The 19,542-nt window shown below is 50.2% G+C and overlaps 7 protein-coding genes across 7 annotated transcripts; 4 read left to right on the plus strand and 3 right to left on the minus strand.

The window, feature by feature from the left end:
• Positions 1-425: 425 nt before the first annotated feature.
• A1O5_02866 (ATP synthase F1, gamma subunit) lies at positions 426-1,479 on the plus strand (the record flags this gene model as incomplete). The annotated part of the gene is made up of 4 exons (XM_007743480.1): positions 426-481; positions 536-585; positions 636-1,294; positions 1,351-1,479. 4 exons carry the CDS (start codon positions 426-428, stop codon positions 1,477-1,479), a joined length of 894 nt encoding a protein of 297 aa, XP_007741670.1.
• A 2,780-nt stretch (positions 1,480-4,259) lies between these two features.
• A1O5_02867 (uncharacterized protein) lies at positions 4,260-4,868 on the plus strand (the record flags this gene model as incomplete). Its single annotated transcript, XM_007743481.1, has 1 exon — positions 4,260-4,868. One exon carries the CDS (start codon positions 4,260-4,262, stop codon positions 4,866-4,868), a length of 609 nt encoding a protein of 202 aa, XP_007741671.1.
• Positions 4,869-7,412: 2,544 nt separating this feature from the next.
• A1O5_02868 (uncharacterized protein) lies at positions 7,413-8,675 on the plus strand (the record flags this gene model as incomplete). Its single annotated transcript, XM_007743482.1, has 1 exon — positions 7,413-8,675. One exon carries the CDS (start codon positions 7,413-7,415, stop codon positions 8,673-8,675), a length of 1,263 nt encoding a protein of 420 aa, XP_007741672.1.
• Positions 8,676-10,672: 1,997 nt separating this feature from the next.
• A1O5_02869 (uncharacterized protein) lies at positions 10,673-11,455 on the minus strand (the record flags this gene model as incomplete). Its single annotated transcript, XM_007743483.1, has 1 exon — positions 10,673-11,455. One exon carries the CDS (start codon positions 11,453-11,455, stop codon positions 10,673-10,675), a length of 783 nt encoding a protein of 260 aa, XP_007741673.1.
• A 2,092-nt stretch (positions 11,456-13,547) lies between these two features.
• Positions 13,548-14,363, plus strand: A1O5_02870 (uncharacterized protein; the record flags this gene model as incomplete). Its single annotated transcript, XM_007743484.1, has 1 exon — positions 13,548-14,363. One exon carries the CDS (start codon positions 13,548-13,550, stop codon positions 14,361-14,363), a length of 816 nt encoding a protein of 271 aa, XP_007741674.1.
• Positions 14,364-15,084: 721 nt separating this feature from the next.
• On the minus strand, positions 15,085-17,127 carry A1O5_02871 (uncharacterized protein; the record flags this gene model as incomplete). The annotated part of the gene is made up of 1 exon (XM_007743485.1): positions 15,085-17,127. The coding sequence occupies one exon, from the start codon at positions 17,125-17,127 to the stop codon at positions 15,085-15,087; it is 2,043 nt and encodes a 680-aa protein (XP_007741675.1).
• A 516-nt stretch (positions 17,128-17,643) lies between these two features.
• Positions 17,644-19,260, minus strand: A1O5_02872 (uncharacterized protein; the record flags this gene model as incomplete). Its single annotated transcript, XM_007743486.1, has 1 exon — positions 17,644-19,260. The coding sequence occupies one exon, from the start codon at positions 19,258-19,260 to the stop codon at positions 17,644-17,646; it is 1,617 nt and encodes a 538-aa protein (XP_007741676.1).
• Between the last annotated feature and the right edge of the window lie 282 nt (positions 19,261-19,542).

The raw sequence follows: 19,542 nt of genomic DNA on the forward strand, positions 1-19,542 counted from the left end.
AGAGAGAGACAGTGAAAGAAGAAGAAAGAAGAAGACAAGGAGTGGGCGAGGCCGAGAAAGAAAAAGAAGGAGGGAAAGTCAGAGTGCAGAGAGCAGAGCGCAGTCCACCAAAGTCCACCCGACCAGGCGACTCGTGAGGCCGTTCTGAAGGAAGCGCAAGAACTTAGCAGGGCAAGAAGGGGATCCAAAATGCCCCAAAATGCCCCAAAATGCCCACCTAGATTCCGTTGTATCGACGATTTTATGCGAGAAATGCACCATCCCACATCTGGCTAGCGCGTCTTCCCACCAGCGAGCTCTGTTCGGAACCTCAGTTTGTTCATTGACAAGCTGCCCTCGCACCAACTGAATCTCCTCTCCCTCACGTCCACTCCATCTCTCAACCCTGTTCACTCACGGCCTCGTGGTCAGCAAGTCTCGCCATGATGCTGTCCAGAGCTGTGAGACCGGCCCTCGCAGCCGGCAACGCCGTCCTTGCAAAGTGAGTTGCTGCAAAATCTCAGGAGCTTGGATAACGTAACTCATCCATCATCAGGACGGCTCCCCCCCAAGTCGCCGGGTATGCTACACTACGGGAAATCGAGAGTATGGGGTCTGCGGCAGAAAGCTGTGTTGCAATCGCTAACCGCTGCCAGGTCGCCTCAAGTCCATCCGAAACATTGAAAAGATCACAAAGACCATGAAAATCGTTGCCTCCACCAAGCTCACTCGTGCGCAAAAGGCCATGTCCGATTCCAGAACCTACGGCCAAACGTCAAACAAGGTCTTTGAAGAGGCGGAGACAAAGCCGTTGGAAGAGAAAAAGACACTCTTGGTTGTTGCCAGCTCCGACAAGGGCCTTTGTGGTGGTATCCATTCCGGACTGTCGCGCACCACTCGTCGAATGCTCGAACAGGATCCAAATCTCGACATCGCAATTATCGGTGAGAAGTGCAAGGCCCAGATTGGTCGTTCCAACCCTAGAAATGTCCTCCTGAGCTTTGCCGGCGTGGGCAGAGACGTCCCTACCTTCGCAGATGCCCAAGCCATTGCCGACCAACTCGTCTTGCTCCCCGAAGAATACGCAAGCATTAAGATCCTCTACAACAAGTTCATCAATGCCCAGAGCTATGAACCTGTCACCGTTGAGGCATATTCCGAGGAGGCTATCACGCAGTCTCCAAATTTCGCCGCCTTTGAGATCGATGACGAAGTCCTCGCCAACCTCCGAGAATATTCCCTGGCCAACTCTCTCTACTGGGCTCTTGCCGAAGGACATGCCTGCGAGCAATCCGCCAGGCGGAATGCCATGGATGTGAGTCGTCCTCTTGAGTTCTGACATTACTATCTGTGCTGACGTAGTCTCAACAGAACGCATCCAAGAACGCCGGAGACATGATCGGCAAGTTTACTATCCTGTACAACAGAACCCGACAAGCTGTCATTACCGGAGAATTGGTCGAAATTATCACTGGTGCCACTGCCTCAGAAGACATGTAGGCTTCGTTTCAAAAGAGAAAGTTGTACATAACTGCCAACCTCAATTTTTTACTACTGTCAAAAGAATGCTCCTTCAGGTCTCAACCCCCGCCTTGGTGTGGTTGTGCACCATCTGGTTGTTGCTGCTCGTCGTGTGAAGTTGATTTCTCTACTTACCCTGCCAGTATTGTGTGGTCTTTGGCACAGCATTTGAGGCATCACTGCCTTGTTATGACTTCAAGGGCATCCGCTGTCTACCGCAGCCTCGATCGGAATCCGAACATGACAAGTTCGTGCCGATCATTCCGCCCCTAACTACTCTTTTCCTTCGAGTGCTTTTGACTCTGGAACTCTCGCAAGCCTGGCGAAGATGACAGCCATCGCACAGTTTTTGAGACCATTTACAGGATTTTGAGACCTCGCGCACAGCCGGTCCACATAAGCAGTGATAGGTGCGAAGATGGATACTCAGACTGTCGCGAACCGGAGAATCTACCACGATTGCAGTGTCCAACGAAGCTATCTCCCTTCCCAAAGAGAAAAGCCGAGTCTTGGCTTGAAGACTCTGTTGAATTGTATCCAGCTTGTGACCCAGACTGTGAAGCTCACGATCGGTGTGACGACGTTCTCAACGGGTATGCGACTCCTAAAATGAATCCCAGTGCGGTCCCCTGGCTCGACAGTCTCCCCGATTCGAGTATGGACTCAGACGCAAAGTCAAGTCTCGAGGAAGTTGCAACATCTGGCACTGGTGCGTATCATGAAAAAGAACTCGGCATCCAAAGTTCGCATTACGCTACGCTTCGTGACAACAACGGCGAGTCTATTACCGACCGTTTTCAGAATCAAGTGGCCGTCAGGAATCCAAAACTTCAATGCGCGGCGGTTTTCAGCTGCTTGATCTTCATGAGGGAGAACTGACTGGGGGTATTCTAGGAGGGAACATGCCAAACAATGATATGTGGACTTGGATGGCGTCGAGCGTCTGGGCCTTCGGAAAGTGCGGCAGATTGTGCAAGAGGAATGATGGGACTACGTTGCTGTGGTAGAGTCAGATTAGATGCTGTCGGCAGGCAAGCACAGGGCCGAAGGAGATGAAGGTAGTAGGGCAATACCCATAAGAGCTCCCAACTGGGTAGCCCATGATCCGCATGCCTTAACTCTTGCTGCACTCCATCCTGGGTATTAAGTTTTCCAAAAAGAAATTGTCCCTCTAACTATGTCATTCACAACTGGTCATCTGAGAAGCGTATCAATTTCACTGCCTCCGCTTTTGTTCTTGGTTTGGTTTAAAGTGGCCAGCTGCCCTAAGAGTATATGGGTAAAAGTTACTGTCATCTTCGTGCGTGGCAGAATTGAACTGCCTTCGTATAGGCAATCTTGAGCATACTGCCTGGTAACAGGGATTTACTGCCTCGCCAGCTTGTCGTTTCCAGCGCCACATTCCATCGTATATATACTTCCTCGACTCCCTAGTCATGGCGATTTTCCTGACATCCGAACCAACCAACCTTCAACAAGTTTGCATTTACATTCCAATCTCGTAACCCATCTCCTCCTCCGACAACTCTTCCTTGATACGCCATGCCTTTCCAAATCCCTAAAAACTACATGATCCCACGCAAGCGAAAGTCTGAAATCTCGCATGGTTCACCGACAGAAGAAGCCATCGACGTTCCTCGAGAGCCGCTCAACATCTGCAGGACTCTAAGATGGACCCTTGATCCAGGCAACGAGGGCAAAGTTCTGCTGACGCTGAGGAAACCACTCCGCACGGTCCTTGCAGCAAAGTATGTGGAATACTATGTCGTCTATTTCCAGGCGAGGCTTTTTGAAAAGAAAACCTCGAACCGCTCAGCGTTTGTCATCTGTTTGTTTATGCTGTGCACAACATACAGAAGGCGCCTGGAGCGTCTCAGATAAGTTTGCGAGCAAATCCCATCTAGATTATCAATTCAGAAAATTATCAAAATTCGATCAGTCTCCATTTCATATTGATGTCAGTGTCTTCTGGCTCCATTGCCGTCGTGGTCGCGGTAAAGATGAATAGGGTTTTATGGCCCACCCCCCTGGAGATGGCCAGCCTTGCGGGCGCGATGTGTTCCGTCTTCACCCCGAACACACCGCCCAACACAAGCTTTCATCAAACCCCCAGATTGTTCTGTAATTTCCTATACGATGGATGTTGCAGACAGAGAAACGACTGCTCGTTGGGGCACCAGGTCTAGTACATGAGCTAGGCACGGTGGATGATGCCTCGAATGGAGGTGGACACCATATACGCTCTTTCTATAGAGGTTCGCGCAAGCCATCACACTGACATAGCCCTCATAGACTCCTTTAGAGATGGTAGGAATTCGTGCAAAATCTTTTCCCTTCCCGGATTGTTCTTTCTTGTCCCTGTTTGTCCCTGCTTGACCTCAACCAAGCCCCCTTTGGCAGTGTTTTCAAAAACGAACAGAATCCTCCTCATCGTTTAGCACAACCAAATTCTGGTCCGATTTTGTCATGTTTGACGTCCTCCCGTCGAGCAAACGTTGTCGTCCCAGGTTCGTATTTCCTCTCAGAATATTGCTCTTTGTAGCCGTCTCGCTTCTTCACTTCTCTTTTCACCGCAGCACCGGCATTTTTAGTCAGCGGTCATCTTGATCAATTTCCATGCTGAGATAACCCGGCTCTTCTCGATACAAGTAATGGAACAAATAAGCTCTGACACCCCCAGCAAATACGTCCCGCCACAGCTGAGAAACCGTCCCGTGGGGAGCAATGTTCTGCCTGCAGCGTTTCCACCCGGATTCAACATGCTGGGTTTTGGCAACACTGCACTTCGTAACCTTGGAACCGGCACAATTCTGGGCAACATCCCTGACAACCCGCCATCGGCTCATGCTGAACAAATCCAGCCCACAGTCGTTGCGTTCAAGAACTCCTTGCCCAGAAGACTCAAAGAAATGGATCCCGACTTCTACCTCATCTCCTTCCAAGGACACCTCGCCTTGCAGATCGCAGAGTTGACGGTCTCAGCGAAGCGTTCCAAGCTACCTCAACATCTGGTTCCCCCGCTGGCCTACTTGAGAGCCTTGTCCCACAGTATCGATCAAATCAGCCAACCAGCACAACACACCACGAAGGTGACACAAGCAAAGAAGTGTGAACAGATCCAAAGATTTCTTGATTCACTCGCGGATGAGTCCGGCAGGTTGTTGGAGAATGAGCCAGATGGTCAAGACAAAGGATGGCAACAAGAAGATGGACTCCAACATCTTGTTGCCTTGTACGATTCTGATCTCCGCAAGCAGCTGGAATCGCTGAAGCCGCGGGTAGTTGAGGACCAAGTCATTTTCGGAACCATCGTGCTCGCGTTCGGCGTTCTGATCTTGTTGATCTACTTCAAGCATGTATTGTTCTGAGAAGCCTCGGGGATAATGGTCGCGTCTTCGCTCAATCGACCTGGTGTTGGTCAACAACTGTACCCTTCAGATCCTTTCTCCGACAGGCAAGTGTCAAGGAAACCCTCTGGTACATAAGAGAGCCGAAAATGTCAATGAGAGACACGGGCGGTTTGCTATAGAGATCTCAGTGGAATAGATGACCAGAAACTTGCCAATGGCACAGCTTGAGGGGCAACAAATGGGATTCCCAAAGCTCGAAGATGAGATCAGATGAATCGGGTGTGAAAAGCTGTTGGGGAGAACTAATGGCCAGCGCGTCTTCTGTTGGCGTTGCATCGTGGTATCATTGTCTCCATGGAATGTCAAGTAGTCGGACCGGATTGGACATCTTCGATATCCTGAGGTCATGGTGTAAGGGAGGGAGAAATTGGGATGGATCAATGTATACAATGGCGCCAAAATTCAATTGGAAACATCAAATCTACTTGCTGGGTCGCAATTAGAATGGCCAGTGAACATGCATCGAATTTTTGGATTGCAGCCCAATCCGCACTCTTCCAAAAAGCTCTTGTGATCGGTCTGGATTCGGACAACGAGCTCACGCGATTTCGTTCGGTCGACTACGAGAATGGCTCTCGTTGGGGCAGTGCTAGCTGTCGCCATCCGCACCACCACTTTCTCTTTGTTTCCTCCAAACCCCCAACCAAAATTCTCCCCTTATTTTTGCTCTTCCTCCTATGACACTGCCAGCAACCGAGGAAGAACCAATCTCGGCTCGTCCTCCATGCTCATAGGAGGTCTCTCCTGTCCGAGCCAGCCCTACTTCTAGTCGCGCTTCTCGCCTCGCGGAGCAGCAACTTCTCCTTCCTGCTCAATTGCGAGAAGAGAACAAGAGAACTCACATCGAAATCTGCTACAGCATCTTCCTGGTCCTCCTGAAGGTATTGCTTTGTTTGCTGGAGCCCGGGGATGTTGATGATGCCATTCGGCAGGCACATTAGGAAGGCAAGTTTGGCTAGCATCACGGTTAGTGTGCACGATCCCACCATTCAGTTCATCCATATTTAAAGGCTTAGAGTTTCGAATAAAAGAGATCTTGCAGACGAGCACAAATCAGAGAAGATATGGTGAGCCCGGCGACGCGTAAAACTGGCACTGACCATGTTGTCATTGTATGACCATGGGCAGCCTCGTCGGCGATCGCGGCAAGAGAGGTGACACGGTGACAGCGTAGTGCCATATCTCTCACTCGCGTGTCCAATCCCAACACAATAGGCCATCAAACAGCCTTGGGGGCAACAACATGGTTTTGTGGGGGACTTTCTGGGTACTCTGCTTGCGCGATCCACCAAGTCTTCTCCGTGAACAGAATAACTGGTGGACTTTTGATTGTCGAGGTGGAAAACGTAAAAAAAGTAGCACAGAATCACGTGCGGGAAAAGGGGGATATTGCATTCATAAACAGCAATGTAGTCATGTGACAGGAGCACCTTTCCTATTTGGACCTATCAACCGAATCCCCCTTTTTCCGAGGATCCTCTTCATTCACTTTCATCTTCCTTCGTTGTTGTCAAGCTGCACAAAACGTCTCTTTGTCGTCATCTAGACTATGGCTAAGGGCTAAACTCTCTCGTACCTCGCTTTGGCAGAGAGCACGGACATCAGGACTCCTAGATTTTGCCTGCACAGCGATGTCTATCCCACAGCCTTGTGCTGATCTCTCCTCCCATACAGCAACGATGCTCGTTTCTATAGACAACTAACATTAGTGTGCTCATTCACTCCGCTTAACACCTAGTATTCTATCTTCTGGCTTCTTTGGTTATTTCAGCACCATTTACTTTTCACACTGTTTTCCATTCCGCGTTTGTGCGTCATGGAGTTATCAATATCTTCACCAAAACGCTCCGCCTTCTGCGCTGTTCTATGCACTCTGAGTCGCGCCATCACTTCACTACGCGTTGCTGCCTCCAGCTAAATGCCAAGAAGCTGGAATCCCAAAACGCGATCCCCAGGCAACGATGGTCTCGTGTCGATTTCATATTTATATCTCACTCTCCGGCCTCGGATGTTTATTTCCTTCTTTCTCCTCTTTACAATTCCCTTGATCGAACAGGATCGCGTCCGACCATCGAAGAAAAAGATCTAGCTCCAGCTTTGTGGCTCCCAACACATTCCTCTTCCACCCTGTGTTCAAGAATCTCAACATGTCCTCGTCAGACGTCCTCCAGTTCATCGCCGCTGTGCGCGAACAGACCTGCCGTCTCATTTCTGTGCTCCCTGACCAGTCCTTAGTCCTCCCCCAGATGCCACCCATGATTACGGTAAGTCTTCATCCTTGCACTTCCTTAAAGGCCCATGGCCTTCTCAAGACCGACTCGACTCAGCCTTTCCTCTTCCATTGCCTCGTAGACGAGGCTAACTTCATGAACTTGGTAGAATGGTGAACGTCTTTGCGAGGAAAATTTGCGTCAGATTCTCCGTTACTTGAAGCAGGTCAACAAGGCGTGCAAACGTCAAGACGCTCCTAACTCCTGCACCAAGGTCTTGCGGCATCGCGCAATGGTCAAGCAAATGCATGATGTTGACAATGGGTCTATAATCCGATCTCTAACTCTCGACACACCTAGACAGGTCGAGGAAATTGGAATGAAAGACTCAACAGTGGAGGATTTGAGGGAATTGCTGAATGCTTCTCCGCTGACCAGTCGTATCTGCACGCCCTCCTCAACTGCAAGCATCTGTGCCTCTTCCATTCTCACTCACGCCACACAGAGGAGTAGTGAGACCTCAGCCAACCTCTCCCTGTCAGGTTTAGATGGCGGATGTGAAGGAAAAACCGTGCATGGTTATAGTAGTGAGGCTGAAGATCCTTCTCTCTACAATCCTGTCGAAAATGAACGAGATGACACTAGAGGAATTGAGAACACAGTCCAAATTCAAGCCTGTGGGATCGGCAATACAAGTGTTGGTGATACCGTCGCCTTCAGATTCCAGGGAAGTGACCGTGAGAATACTTTGGATTGGTCACCTCCAAAGGAACTTCAGACATTTCGATTCAGACACTCGTCAGACTCGTACCTTCTGAAGTCTCTTGACATCAACAACTCCGCGCAATCCAACAGTCGATCTGTCTCTCTTCCAGCCCGTTGCGCGGATGAAATGGCTTCTTGCTTCTTGCGATGGAGCGGGGAGACGCTGGAGGAGTTCATTCGCGGCGTGGAAGTTGCTGATACCAAAGTTGACAACAAGGTGAGGTGGCTAGCGGTTCTCCAGCAACCAGATACAGTTGCATTCCTTGGGCGGTGGCCTTCTCCTACAACTTTGAAAGCCTTCATGCGAATGCATCATCTTGAGTGGGTCGTTCGGGTGCGCGGCAAATGGGATTGGGAGTCCAAGGTAGCCGGCGCCCAAGAGTCTGCTCACTGCAGCGACACTGGACATGAAGAGCCTCCGGTCGAGAAGTCTCCTGACGGCAGCATTGGCCAGGACGGTCTTGCCATTGTTGAAGTCGAAGACACTATTGAGAAGCATGGTGTTAACAACGTCCTCGAACCCGAAGATATTGCTCACCAGGTTCCCACGGACGGGTTTACCGGAGATCGACTAGTCCCTGAGCACTCAAAGGCGAAGGAGCCTGCTACAGAAGATTTTGTTGCTAAGGATTCTTCAGCTGCAGTCTCGGGCACTCCTTCCTGGTCTGCCACTCCGATCCTTGTGGGCGCCGCAGCCTCTGCAATTCTCATTTCCGCCTTCTGTCCAGCCCTCGCGGCTGTGATGCTTTACGGCGGCATTTCACATGTCAAGTCTAGGTTGTGGCGATAGATGGCCATTTCCAACACCGACAGGTAGCATCTCCAGCAAACACGTCAGCTCCAGGTTCGATAGTTTATGGTGATCTTCAGGTACGGCTGACTCGCCAAAGACATGGTTGTAGGAGTTTCGGAGTGAACGGTATGATTTTGGCAGGAAAAAGTCGAATGGTTATTGTTTTTGGAAGGACCAGCACCTGTGGGGCGGGTTTGATATCAAAATGTACGGTTGCTTTGTATGTGGTGTGTTCAGCGACTGTCGAGCTGAAGCGTACTGCTGGATCCCGGGTACAAGGCCTTTACTGTTGTGACGGATTCTATGGAAGATTACCGGGGGTGGCAGAATTGGATGGACAAATTACAATGTCGGGACGGACAGGTGGAGGAACAGTTCATTAGTACCTGCAGACCCCTTTCCAGATTGCCTTTTCATTGACACAGAAAGGCCCAAGTATCAAAGTCGGCAAAAAAGTCTTACGTTTTGCGAATGGACATAGCAACAGAGCGTCAGACTCAAGGTCCACCAGCAATACGTTATTCGTTCATGTATATGGTACTGCTCTGGTCCTCAATCCGCTCAGGGATATCGTGGAACAGCTCTAGCTTCTATCGCAGCCCTCATGCTGTAACAAGGCAAAGTGGCTGTGCTGTGATGGGCTGTGCTGGGCTGGTAGAGCGATGGCAGGGAGGAAAAGTTGTCTAGTCACATGTCAAACCAAAATGGGCTGGCAGAGAGGGGGGTGCGGAACAGTTTACAGTGCTGGCAGGGTGCCATTCTTTACAGTTTGAGCAGAGTATCATGAATTCTATGGCTTTTTGATGCCGCCTACCTAATTCCTGAGTGTTTTATCAGTTCAGTCCTGTTCCTCGATGCTGCCGCTGTGCTAGGTGTTCGTAGCCCTAGCCGTTGCCCCTCTGGGTGGTGTGGTGGTGGTGTTGTCTTGTCAGTATCAACCAGAAACGCGTTCTCGATTCCCGATCTGCTGGACAGGCCTCTGTGCGTTGTTGCACGTGAACGCCGAACCCTGAAGTGCTCTGTTACAATACAACTTAATGACTATGGTAAAACCCAGTGCTCATGCTGCGTCCACCCTGTTATCTTCTGCAACGGCAATCACCATTCTCTCCACAAGTTGTCCATGATGTCCCGTCGCCGTTGTCTGTCGGCTATCCTTTCCATTACCCTGTCCATTTCCACTTCAAGGTCTGGTTGGACTTCTGGAATCTCCAGTTCATCTCCATCCCGGCGACGAAATCCATGAGGCCTACCACTCCATCTAATCTCCCATCCTTGTTCGCAGTCATGTTCCACATCGAGGAGTTCACCACACGAGTAGCAATAACTGGACCAACAATCTGGGAGTCGAGATAGAGGTCTATGTGGAACATAAATGTCCTCGCAATCTCCTTCTCCCTCGTCCCATCCCCTGTAACTCCCATCTCCATCTTCCCACAAAAGTATTTCTCGTCCATGTCTTCTACGACGGCGCTGTCGTGGATGTCGACTGTGATGTGGATCTCCAAGGTCAAAGAGGATTCGGTCTTCCATTAGATCTTCTGCGAATTCCGGATAGTCGGGATATAGTTGATGGTCAGGGAGATATTGGAGGAAGGGGCAAATGCCAGATTCATCCCAGGGAGGGCCGTAGATGGACATTACGGAATTATCTTAACGGGGGACTACCGAGGATCATTTCTAGGCGTTTGGGAAGATATCTCGAAGATTGCGCCGGTGTTCGAAAGTCGATTCAGAATTGAGAGGAAGTCAAAGCACAAAGTCTAGATGAATATTGCTTAAAATCTCAAAAATCTGTCACAGCTCGCGAGCAAAGCTCGTTTGCTGTGCTGGTCACCTCCAGAGATCTTGCGTATCACTCATTCATAGGTCAAGTCCGTGTCTAGAAGTCGCCTGGAACACTGACTCAAGCCATATCTTTGCCTGCAACCTCCAGCGATTAGGATCTCGTGGCTTAGAGACACCGTGTTGAAAATCGGCAACAGCTCAAAGCCCTACCATCCAGAGTGGATGCGAAGGGTCCCTCCATTTCGAGTCCGATAGACACGATCCTGGAATCTCCCACCAGAACTACCTCCCATGGCTTCTTCGTCTTCTTCATTACCATCATGATCGTCGTCACCACCGTCGTAGTCATCAGCATTGTAGTCCTCGTCTGGCATTATATCAAGGCCGCTTCGTCCTGGACCTCTGTGAGGTGGACTGCCAAACTGGTTGTCCACCACCATAGCCCCTCCTTGTCGCGTAATTCTGATGCCCTCTCTGCCACCTCGACGCGGTCCCCTTTCCCGTCGTCCAAGTGGCATACCTCCAAAAGACGCCGTTATTTCAAAGTCATGGAAATCATCCTCGTCAAAGTCGTCGAACAGCCATGGCGGAACAAATTCCATGCCTGGAGGAAGCTGACCTCGTCCTCGAGGAGAGCGTCCACCGAAAGGGTTACTTCCGGGGCCACGGCGTGATTCTCTCTCAAATGGGCCGCCACCGAAGTCGTCAAAGTCATCAGAAAAGTCATCATCGAAGTAGAGATGCTCTCCACCACGACGGCCTCCACCGTGAGTCAAGCGATCTCCTCCGCTGGCGACCAGTCGGCCATTATTCCACACCTCAAAGTCACTGTCGTTGCCAACTGCCCATGCGCTGTTGATGGTCTCGTTGGTATTTCTCCCAGGCCCTATTCCGCGCCCTCCGCCATTTCCTCGCCTCCCCCATCTAGGACCATTCGGGAGACCGGTGACAGGATCGGGATAAAACTCCGGCCCATCCATCTCGCCCATATTGCCATGGCCGAAGTATCCAGGCAGTTGTCCAGCTCCGTCTCCCTGGTGATCTTCGCCACACGTGCTGCAGCTGCGATCACGAGGGGGACGAGGTCGTCGGCCGGGTGGGCGGCCACGGCGTGGCATGCTTGATATTACCGTTGGTACTTTCGAGTCTTTGCGAATAGATCTGTTGATGATGGCAGGTAATTGCCCTATATGTGGCTTCGAACCGGACAGTGTGTAAAGATGCAAGAATGGATGGCCCGGCATTACAGATAGATATATATGTGGAATCTTGACCATCACCAATGCTCTATTGTGATAATTTGACTCCACTGGATAATCTGACCCCGCCTTGTGATAGTACCTGACTAGGACTTAATGATATATCACCCTGGCTAGTTGCAGAAAACGAAACTAGCAGTTGTAAAAGTGACAGGGAGCTAGACTCGTCAAACGCAGGGGAGTTGAACAAACACCCTACAGTGTCGAATGGTTTGTCGGGAGAAGCCGCTGTCTGAACTCAGTCTGGCGGTGGGTGGATAATAGACATAGATCTCCTCGGCCAGCTCCATCAGGTACACAAATAACAATATCGCCACGGCGAATTAAATTCACAATTGAAAGTGAATTTCCATGAAGGCGTTCATGGCCAAAGTCAGGGTATGTCCTGTGTGTCACTTGATGGACAGTGTGCTTCTGCTCCGACAGATGAACAAAGCCATCGGGAGGTTCGTGCTCACCATACTACCGAATTTTGGCACAGAGTGACTTCGCTTTTCATGACTGCTGTCACTGTCTCTTCCAGCACTATCGTTCTAGAGGAGAAGAGGGACAGTTTCCATTTGCCTACCTGATTGTTTGGGGTATTTTTTTCTCTTCGATCACCACTTGAATCGCTGGTTTCGCCAGCTTTCTCAATGTTAGCTTGACACTGAAAACTCCCCAGTTTTCACTGTCCAATGGTATAGATTTGAAAGTGTCCAGAGTCCCCCTTTCTCATCCAGCTGCAACAGTTAAAAGGGTACGGATAGCCAGTGTCTAAATCCACAAAAATGAGACTGGGAGTGTGGGCCTGTAATGCCCAGGCGACACCCCTACTGCACCTGTAGGTTAACCTTACCGCAAATGATGAACGCACAAATGTTGTAGAGACGCAGTCGAAAGGAACAAAGGTATTTAGAACTGGAGAGAAACATTGTTGAAGCGAGTCTCAATGATGCTTAAAAAAGGGTGAAATCCAACAAAGGAATTTCCGCTATGGCAGGAGGGGTGAAATTGATACGGATTCATAACGGTGGACCTCGTATGTGTAGTGGTACCTAGGTATGTATGTAAACCAAGGAGCGAAAACGAGACTCCGTAAATAGTGGAACGAGCCGCCAAGCCCGCCGAGCCGCTAACGTCTTCGAGGTATATAGAGATGTGATTATTAACAGCACGAAGGTATCTAGCGAGCTCCGTCCTTGCTCCGTCCTCCGTATTCCGAACTACCTTTTCTCGACTACTAAGTACTTGCGACTTCATTCGGATTCAACAGTACATGACGCAGCGTAGAGGTAAGTTGTCGCCGTCTTCTTCATTGCGCCTTTTTGGGTCCTACGATGGCTTCTCGAAGCAGTCAGCATGTCCTCTCTAAGATCAGCGAGTTGCAATGAAGAGGTTCACCTTGACTCCTGTAATACAGAGCACTTTCAACGACGACTCCCTGCCATCTGGTCAGTGGACGCTTTCGTCTTTCACTTCTCATTGCGAAGACGGTATACCATCTTGAGAATGATCCTTGCAATGGTCCTAGCTTAAACTCTATGCATTGATTGGAAATCTTCCATGTCGCCATTTGTCGTACAAAGGTCGGAATCTTGTTTTTTTATTCGCGGCAACTCTCTTCTGAAACAATGGACAGACATTGGACCAGCAAAAATTCAATATTGTCCCTTCAGCATCAACGGCCACAATTATGATCACCCGCACGCTATTGCTATGAATCTTTCATGAAGACAAGAGCAAAATATACCTCAAGGCCTGTTCCGCAAATCCCTGCCTGAAGGCTTCTTCAAGCCCCTCCAAGCTCCTCCGATGCTAGATCCGTGCAGACACTACCAATATGTCGCTGATGGCACTACTTCACCGCCAACATAGGCTGTCCAATGAGCGTGTGGGCGCTGAGTACTTGCATGGAGCCTATGAACATCACCACCTGTCGACCAACACGAACAGAATGCTGGTCGACGTGGTGGAAGTTGTTCGGAACTTCATCGGAACCATACCCCGGGAGCTAACCCGACCACAAATGGATGACTTCTGTCGTGTCTTCTACCATTCCTTGCATGCCAGTCACGACCTCCGTTTCCGACTGATGCTCCTTTTCAGGGGCAGTCTCCCGCGTCCCTCAGTCGGTGAAAGTGAGATGTTCCTTTGCCATTTGGTGAGGGAACTTGCAGGCGAAGACATTTCAAATCCGACAGATATGAATCGCATCCAGAACGAGATCGAAGACTTCTATGCAAAGCTACCATTCAATCTGGATCAGCAGTTAATGAACCAATTGAAATTCAAATGGAATATTGACGATCTGCGTCCGGATTTTCCAATGATAATGGGTCGATTTCAAGGCTACATGATGAACATGATTGTTGACTTCTACAACCTTCCGGTAGAAAACGCGTGCCGACAACTTCAACAGAGCTTGAAGGATCTGAGAGCCACCGTTTTCCTGGACGATGGGGCCAGTGGCATGGTACCCCTCGAAGATGTACCAATTTTTTGTGAACAGCTTGCGAGAAATGAAGAGGTCTTTGATCAGGCCAGAGCCCGAAATTTCCACGCAGAGCAAATCCTGGTTGCCTTGGAAGCTTCATGGGGCCAAGCTAGTCTCTCAGGCGCGGCACGTCACGATTTGAACGAGCCAAGTATCGAGTAAACTTCAAGTGGACCGTCACTTACTTTAAGACCGAGCGCTTGAAACAGGTCGATTACACCGAGAATGTTCTGCACTGACGAGATGGCGATCTTGAACCACCACTGGTTCGGAATTTCGCCCCAGAGCATTCCGTTTGTCCCATCTGCTAGGACGATTTCGAAGGGGAGGAGGGTGAAGTTGTGCGTCACCCAGTGGTGACTCTTCGTTGCCACAGACCATTCCACGTTGCTTGTTTGCTTTCGTGGCTCTTCTCAAAATTCGAGGAGCTTGACGGGGAGGATGAGGGGATGACCTGTCCGATGTGTAGAGAGTACATCTCTTACAATTACTTGGGAGAGCTGTTGGATTTGGAGGCGGCACAGTTCGACAGCTTGTAAATAGAAGAAGGTAAGAGGGGCGTGTTGATTTCTCGCCAATACATCCTCGATGTAGCTGATCCTCCAGATGGTAGGAAAACAAACAGTATTCGTAGGCAAGATTCTTGATTCTACATTTCCTTGTTATGGTTTAGTCTTGACCCATTGTTGCTAAAGTGGCTCTCTTTTATGCTACGTGGAATCATGTCCTGTGAATGTACCACACCGACCGGATTGCGAAAAGGATAGAAATGGTCCATCCGGGCCGAACGTTGATGATGAATTCGCGAGAACCTTCATAAATCTACTTTATCCAGTCGAGTCCGACTCCGGCGACTGGATTCGGCATATGCATAACCCTTCCATTAAACATAAGCGACTGTAGGCTTCAGATTCGCCACCAGGGTTCCACGTGTGGTATAGACTTGTGCCAATCCTACCCTGCCAGACTCTTCGTCAGGTGAGGACACGTCGCCAATCTTGACTTTGACATTCCTCAACAGCCGAGCCCGTTCCAGACCATTCAACGTGGTCCCATTGTCCGGGAGTGCAACATGTGGATTGTCTCTCGTCAGGCTGGAGACGTAACCGAAGATATCTGGAGCAAGGGTGTGGATGCGCAACCAACATGCAATGATGGCGGCTATGAGTAAGATGATGCAAGACACGAAATCAACGGCGATCCAGCCCCACAGGATAGCGTAGTGAGGATCATAGAGGGCGCCGTGGATAGGTAGAGCTTGAAATTGGGTGTCATCCGGCGCATAACTGGGAGCAACACCCGTCACCACTTGCGAGAGAATATAGTAGGTGTTGAAATATTGGGTCAATGGCAGTTCGAGGCCGCGTTGCTGCGTAGACAGAAACTGGTCGTAGTTGTCTCCCTCGCCGATAGACCCCTCTGGCTGGCCCAGGAAGTTTTGAAGGCCGAGGGTCAAGCTGCCTCCAATATCTGTGGTCGTGGAGGCATTCCGTTGCGCGCCGCGTGAGAGAAGGAGAGCACTGAAGAATCTCTCGGCAAAGGCGTCGTCATCAAAAGGTGTACTGAACGAAGTTACATTTTGCCGAGACATATTGTTCTTGTACCGCATTTTAATCGGAAAGCAGCCTGATACGCCACAGTGCACTTGCATGTCAACTTTGACGTACGTGATGTTACAGGTCTGCCGCGAACTGCCATAGGAGACGATGCTTTGATCATTATCGGGGATCCACCGCGTAGACAAATTGAACTCGCGAAGAGGATAGCCTTCGCCATCTTTGGGAGCGTCGGGCCTAACATGGGTCAAGTTGAGGCTCACAGATTGGTTCATGTAGGTGCCATCGGGAAAAGTTTCATATGGAAGGATTATAGGGCGTGCGCATTTGACCGCCAAATACCTGGTCGGTAGGGTATACTCACCCAAGAACCCATTGATTTGTTGGAAAATTGGCCCATAGGCGTCACTCGAAAGCTCGAAATACGTAGCTCTTCCGATAAACGCCGAGTAGTCATCTGATTTCATGAGTTGTGATTGATGTGCAACATTGACCCAACCGTGGCGACTAGGACGAGGAGATACATATCCGATATCGTTGACCCACCAGCCTTGATCCAAGATAGCGTTGAGATCAGGAACGACGGCGGAACCGATGGAGTCAGTGCCCTTTGGTGTTGCAGTGGGCGAATTGTAGTCTGGTTTCGTGAAGCTTACAGCGGCTATAAGAGCGGCATTCAAATCGTCGATACTGAAGCTGTGATATGTATTGCCGTAGGAGGAACTGAAACCAGACTGAAGGCTCGTGCTAGCAGTATAACCGTTTATTTGGTGATACGAACGAGAGTCGACCCGTTGGAATTCTTGCTTGCTGGCTTGACTGCCGAGGTAGTAGAAAGACCAGATGGCGACAAGAGCAGCGCTCATTGTAGTGAAGGCGCGAAGAGACCAAATCAACTTGAGTGTGCTTGGAAGACTTATACTGCCCTGGAGCTGTTCGAGGTCCGAGACACGCGCACCTGTCTGCGCTTTCCACAGTGCGTATCGCCGCACCAGGGTTGAGATGATTGTGACGAAGACGATGGTAAAAGCCGTCGTCATTTGACCGTTGAATTCGATCAAGAAAGTGGTAAGCCTACTGACCAGATCAATCTCGTCTCCACGATGTTGTCGATCGAGCTTCCATGCACCGATTACCAGACCGATTTTGGCGACGAGGACAAGCGGAACAGCCAGAAGGATGCCGTCGTACAGCCACATGAATATTCGATCTTTGGTGTCGGGCACCAGAGGGACTGGATCTTTTGGCCATGATGATGCAACCAGAATGTCGCGGTGCTTTTCGTGATTAAGCGCTTGCTGCGAATGTGAGGAGCCCGGGAGTTCTATCGTCCCGACTATGACATTGTCGTCCTGCTTTGGCCTCTCCATGGTGTCGGCTCCTCTGGAGGGAGAGGGAACAGCGAGAGTCAAGAAAGTCAAAAGCGGATTTACCATCCTTTTGAAGGAGCCTCGGAGCTCCATGGATCTAGCTAAGTACTCACCCGGTGGAGCCTCCGGTCAGAGACTTGTCGTCGAACGCATTTGGCGCGTTCACGTGGCCTTTTGCGCGCCGGCAAGGAGAATGGGGACATTATGTTGGCGTTTTGTACTGGGTACGAGGTACCTATTGATACAGGCAAGAGATTGTTTCACTCAAGGGCCGAAAAGGGGCATCGAAAGTTGTTGTCGCCCTTTTTCAGCTGGCCACAGTAAGCGTCAACCCAGTTCGATGCTTGCTGGCACGAGAAATTAAACCCGTTTAGGGTTCAGCCGATCTCTCGTGGTTTGGCTTCAGGCTTGTCCGGACGCTTGGTGGCGCTGGTGGCGCTGCTCGTCGCGGCCGCGACCAAATGTTCTTGGCAAGAGTGAATTTCGACGCCTCTGATTTCTAAAACCGCTTCTCCTCTAGTCTTCTTCGTTTGGCGGTATACGCACTGAAACAGGCACTTCCAACTGCCCAATATTCTGGCCGTTCTTGCTGGTAACTGCAAAACGACTCTTTTGTCGAATGATATGCCCATACCTGTAGAAAACGTAGGGGATAGGTGTCAGCAAGAGGCTCACGCATCCGAGGATCGTAAGTGTCCAGTGGTGTCCAACATTCTGGTAGAACGGGGTCGCGACAACTACCATCCCACCAGAACAAACGTAGCGAGAGAGCGTGGCGAACACAAGCGCGCTGGCAGCATATGTCTCATACGTGTCGATCAGATACATGTATGTGGTGGTGAAGGCCAACACACCCGCGTGCCCGAACATGACGGAGGCAGCAATCGAAGACCAAATTGATATACTGCGGTAAGATGTCCAGGCCATCCAGAACAATGAGATTGGCATGGCAGGTGCACCCAGCATAGAGTACCATAGTCGAACCTCAGGATCGAATTGCGTCTTGCCGTCGGCCTCCGCCTTACGCTGGACTTTGACTGTCAATTTGTAAATCCATGGTACACATCCGAATGCGACACAGACGCCAACGAATATCCCGAGAAAGATTGTATTCGTCAACCCCTGGGAAATCTCGTATGTCAGGCGAAAAATAAAGTCGTACCCATTGAGGAATGTGAAAAGGATGATATAGACCAGACACAGATAGAGTGAGACAAGCTGAATTATCGGTTCGTGGAGTGCGAGGGTAAATGGCCGGCGAAGAGCAGTCCTCAGACGTGTCACCAACGTTATGTGTTCAATTTCGTGCTCGGCATAATATCGATCATCGCTCGTGATCTTACGTAACTGCCTCGCCTTCCAGCTCAGCAAGACGGGAGGGTAGGTCTCCGGTTGAAAGAAGAAGGTCATAAAAAGGACCACTCCTGCGAACATGAGAGTCACCCATTCTGCCCAGCGCCAAGAATGAAGGATAGGTGATTCCGGAATCCAAGCAGCCATCACAGGACCGAGCGCTGCTCCTCCGAATCCGAATATGCTGAAGAATGGAAACATGAAGGTCTTCTCCAATGCCGTGAACATGTCGGCAATCGATCCTCCAGCGCACACTGAAGGTGCCGCTCCCACAACGCTGGCAAGGAACCGGAAAACGATCTGACTGCCGACATCAGGTGCAAGAGCTGATGCTGTGATGAAGATACACAATAACGTCAGGGAGGGCAAATAGACCTGGTTTCTGCCAAGAACTTCTGAAAACGGACCACTAATCAATGCCCCAGGCCCAAAGCCCAGCAGAAAGCTGCTGATGGCACCAAAACTTTCTGTAACTTGACTGACTCCGAGGCTCTTCGCGGCTTGGGAGATGACTGCACCATCCAGGGATGACGCAGCACCGACAAGGCAGCCAATGCTGCATACTACCAACATTGCTCTGAAGCGTTTGTTAAAGGGCCAGTTGCGTGGATTCAGAGGATCGTCTGGTCCATCCCATTCAACGACAAGGACTGTTCTACCGTCGACAGTCTGAGTCTTTTGGCGAGAAAGGCATGGCAAGCTCCGTACGTTTTCGACATCAGACTCAAGTTGCTTCTTCAGGGCCTGTCCTATCCGGCGGTATTGTAAATATGTTTCCATCCTCGTGGCTAATCAAGGGGTTCTTGAGAAAGAATATTGAGAATGAAATGGTGGCAGGGGTTAGCACAGAGATATAAATAAGAAGGTCCATTGAAGACTTCATCATCAACATGACGCATGTCAGAGCCCTAAGGCACCCTATATGGGATATTACGCGCTCCATTTCAAGACCAAAATACACTCCCCTCTTGCTGTTTGGACCTCATGTTAGAGCAGCACTCGGGTCTCAACGTTGAAAGAGCTAACTCAGCACCATCCGAAAAAAGGGACAGCCAGTTCGTC

This window comes from Cladophialophora psammophila (assembly GCF_000585535.1).
Source record: "Cladophialophora psammophila CBS 110553 chromosome Unknown aczJe-supercont1.3, whole genome shotgun sequence".
Lineage (NCBI taxonomy): Eukaryota > Fungi > Ascomycota > Eurotiomycetes > Chaetothyriales > Herpotrichiellaceae > Cladophialophora > Cladophialophora psammophila.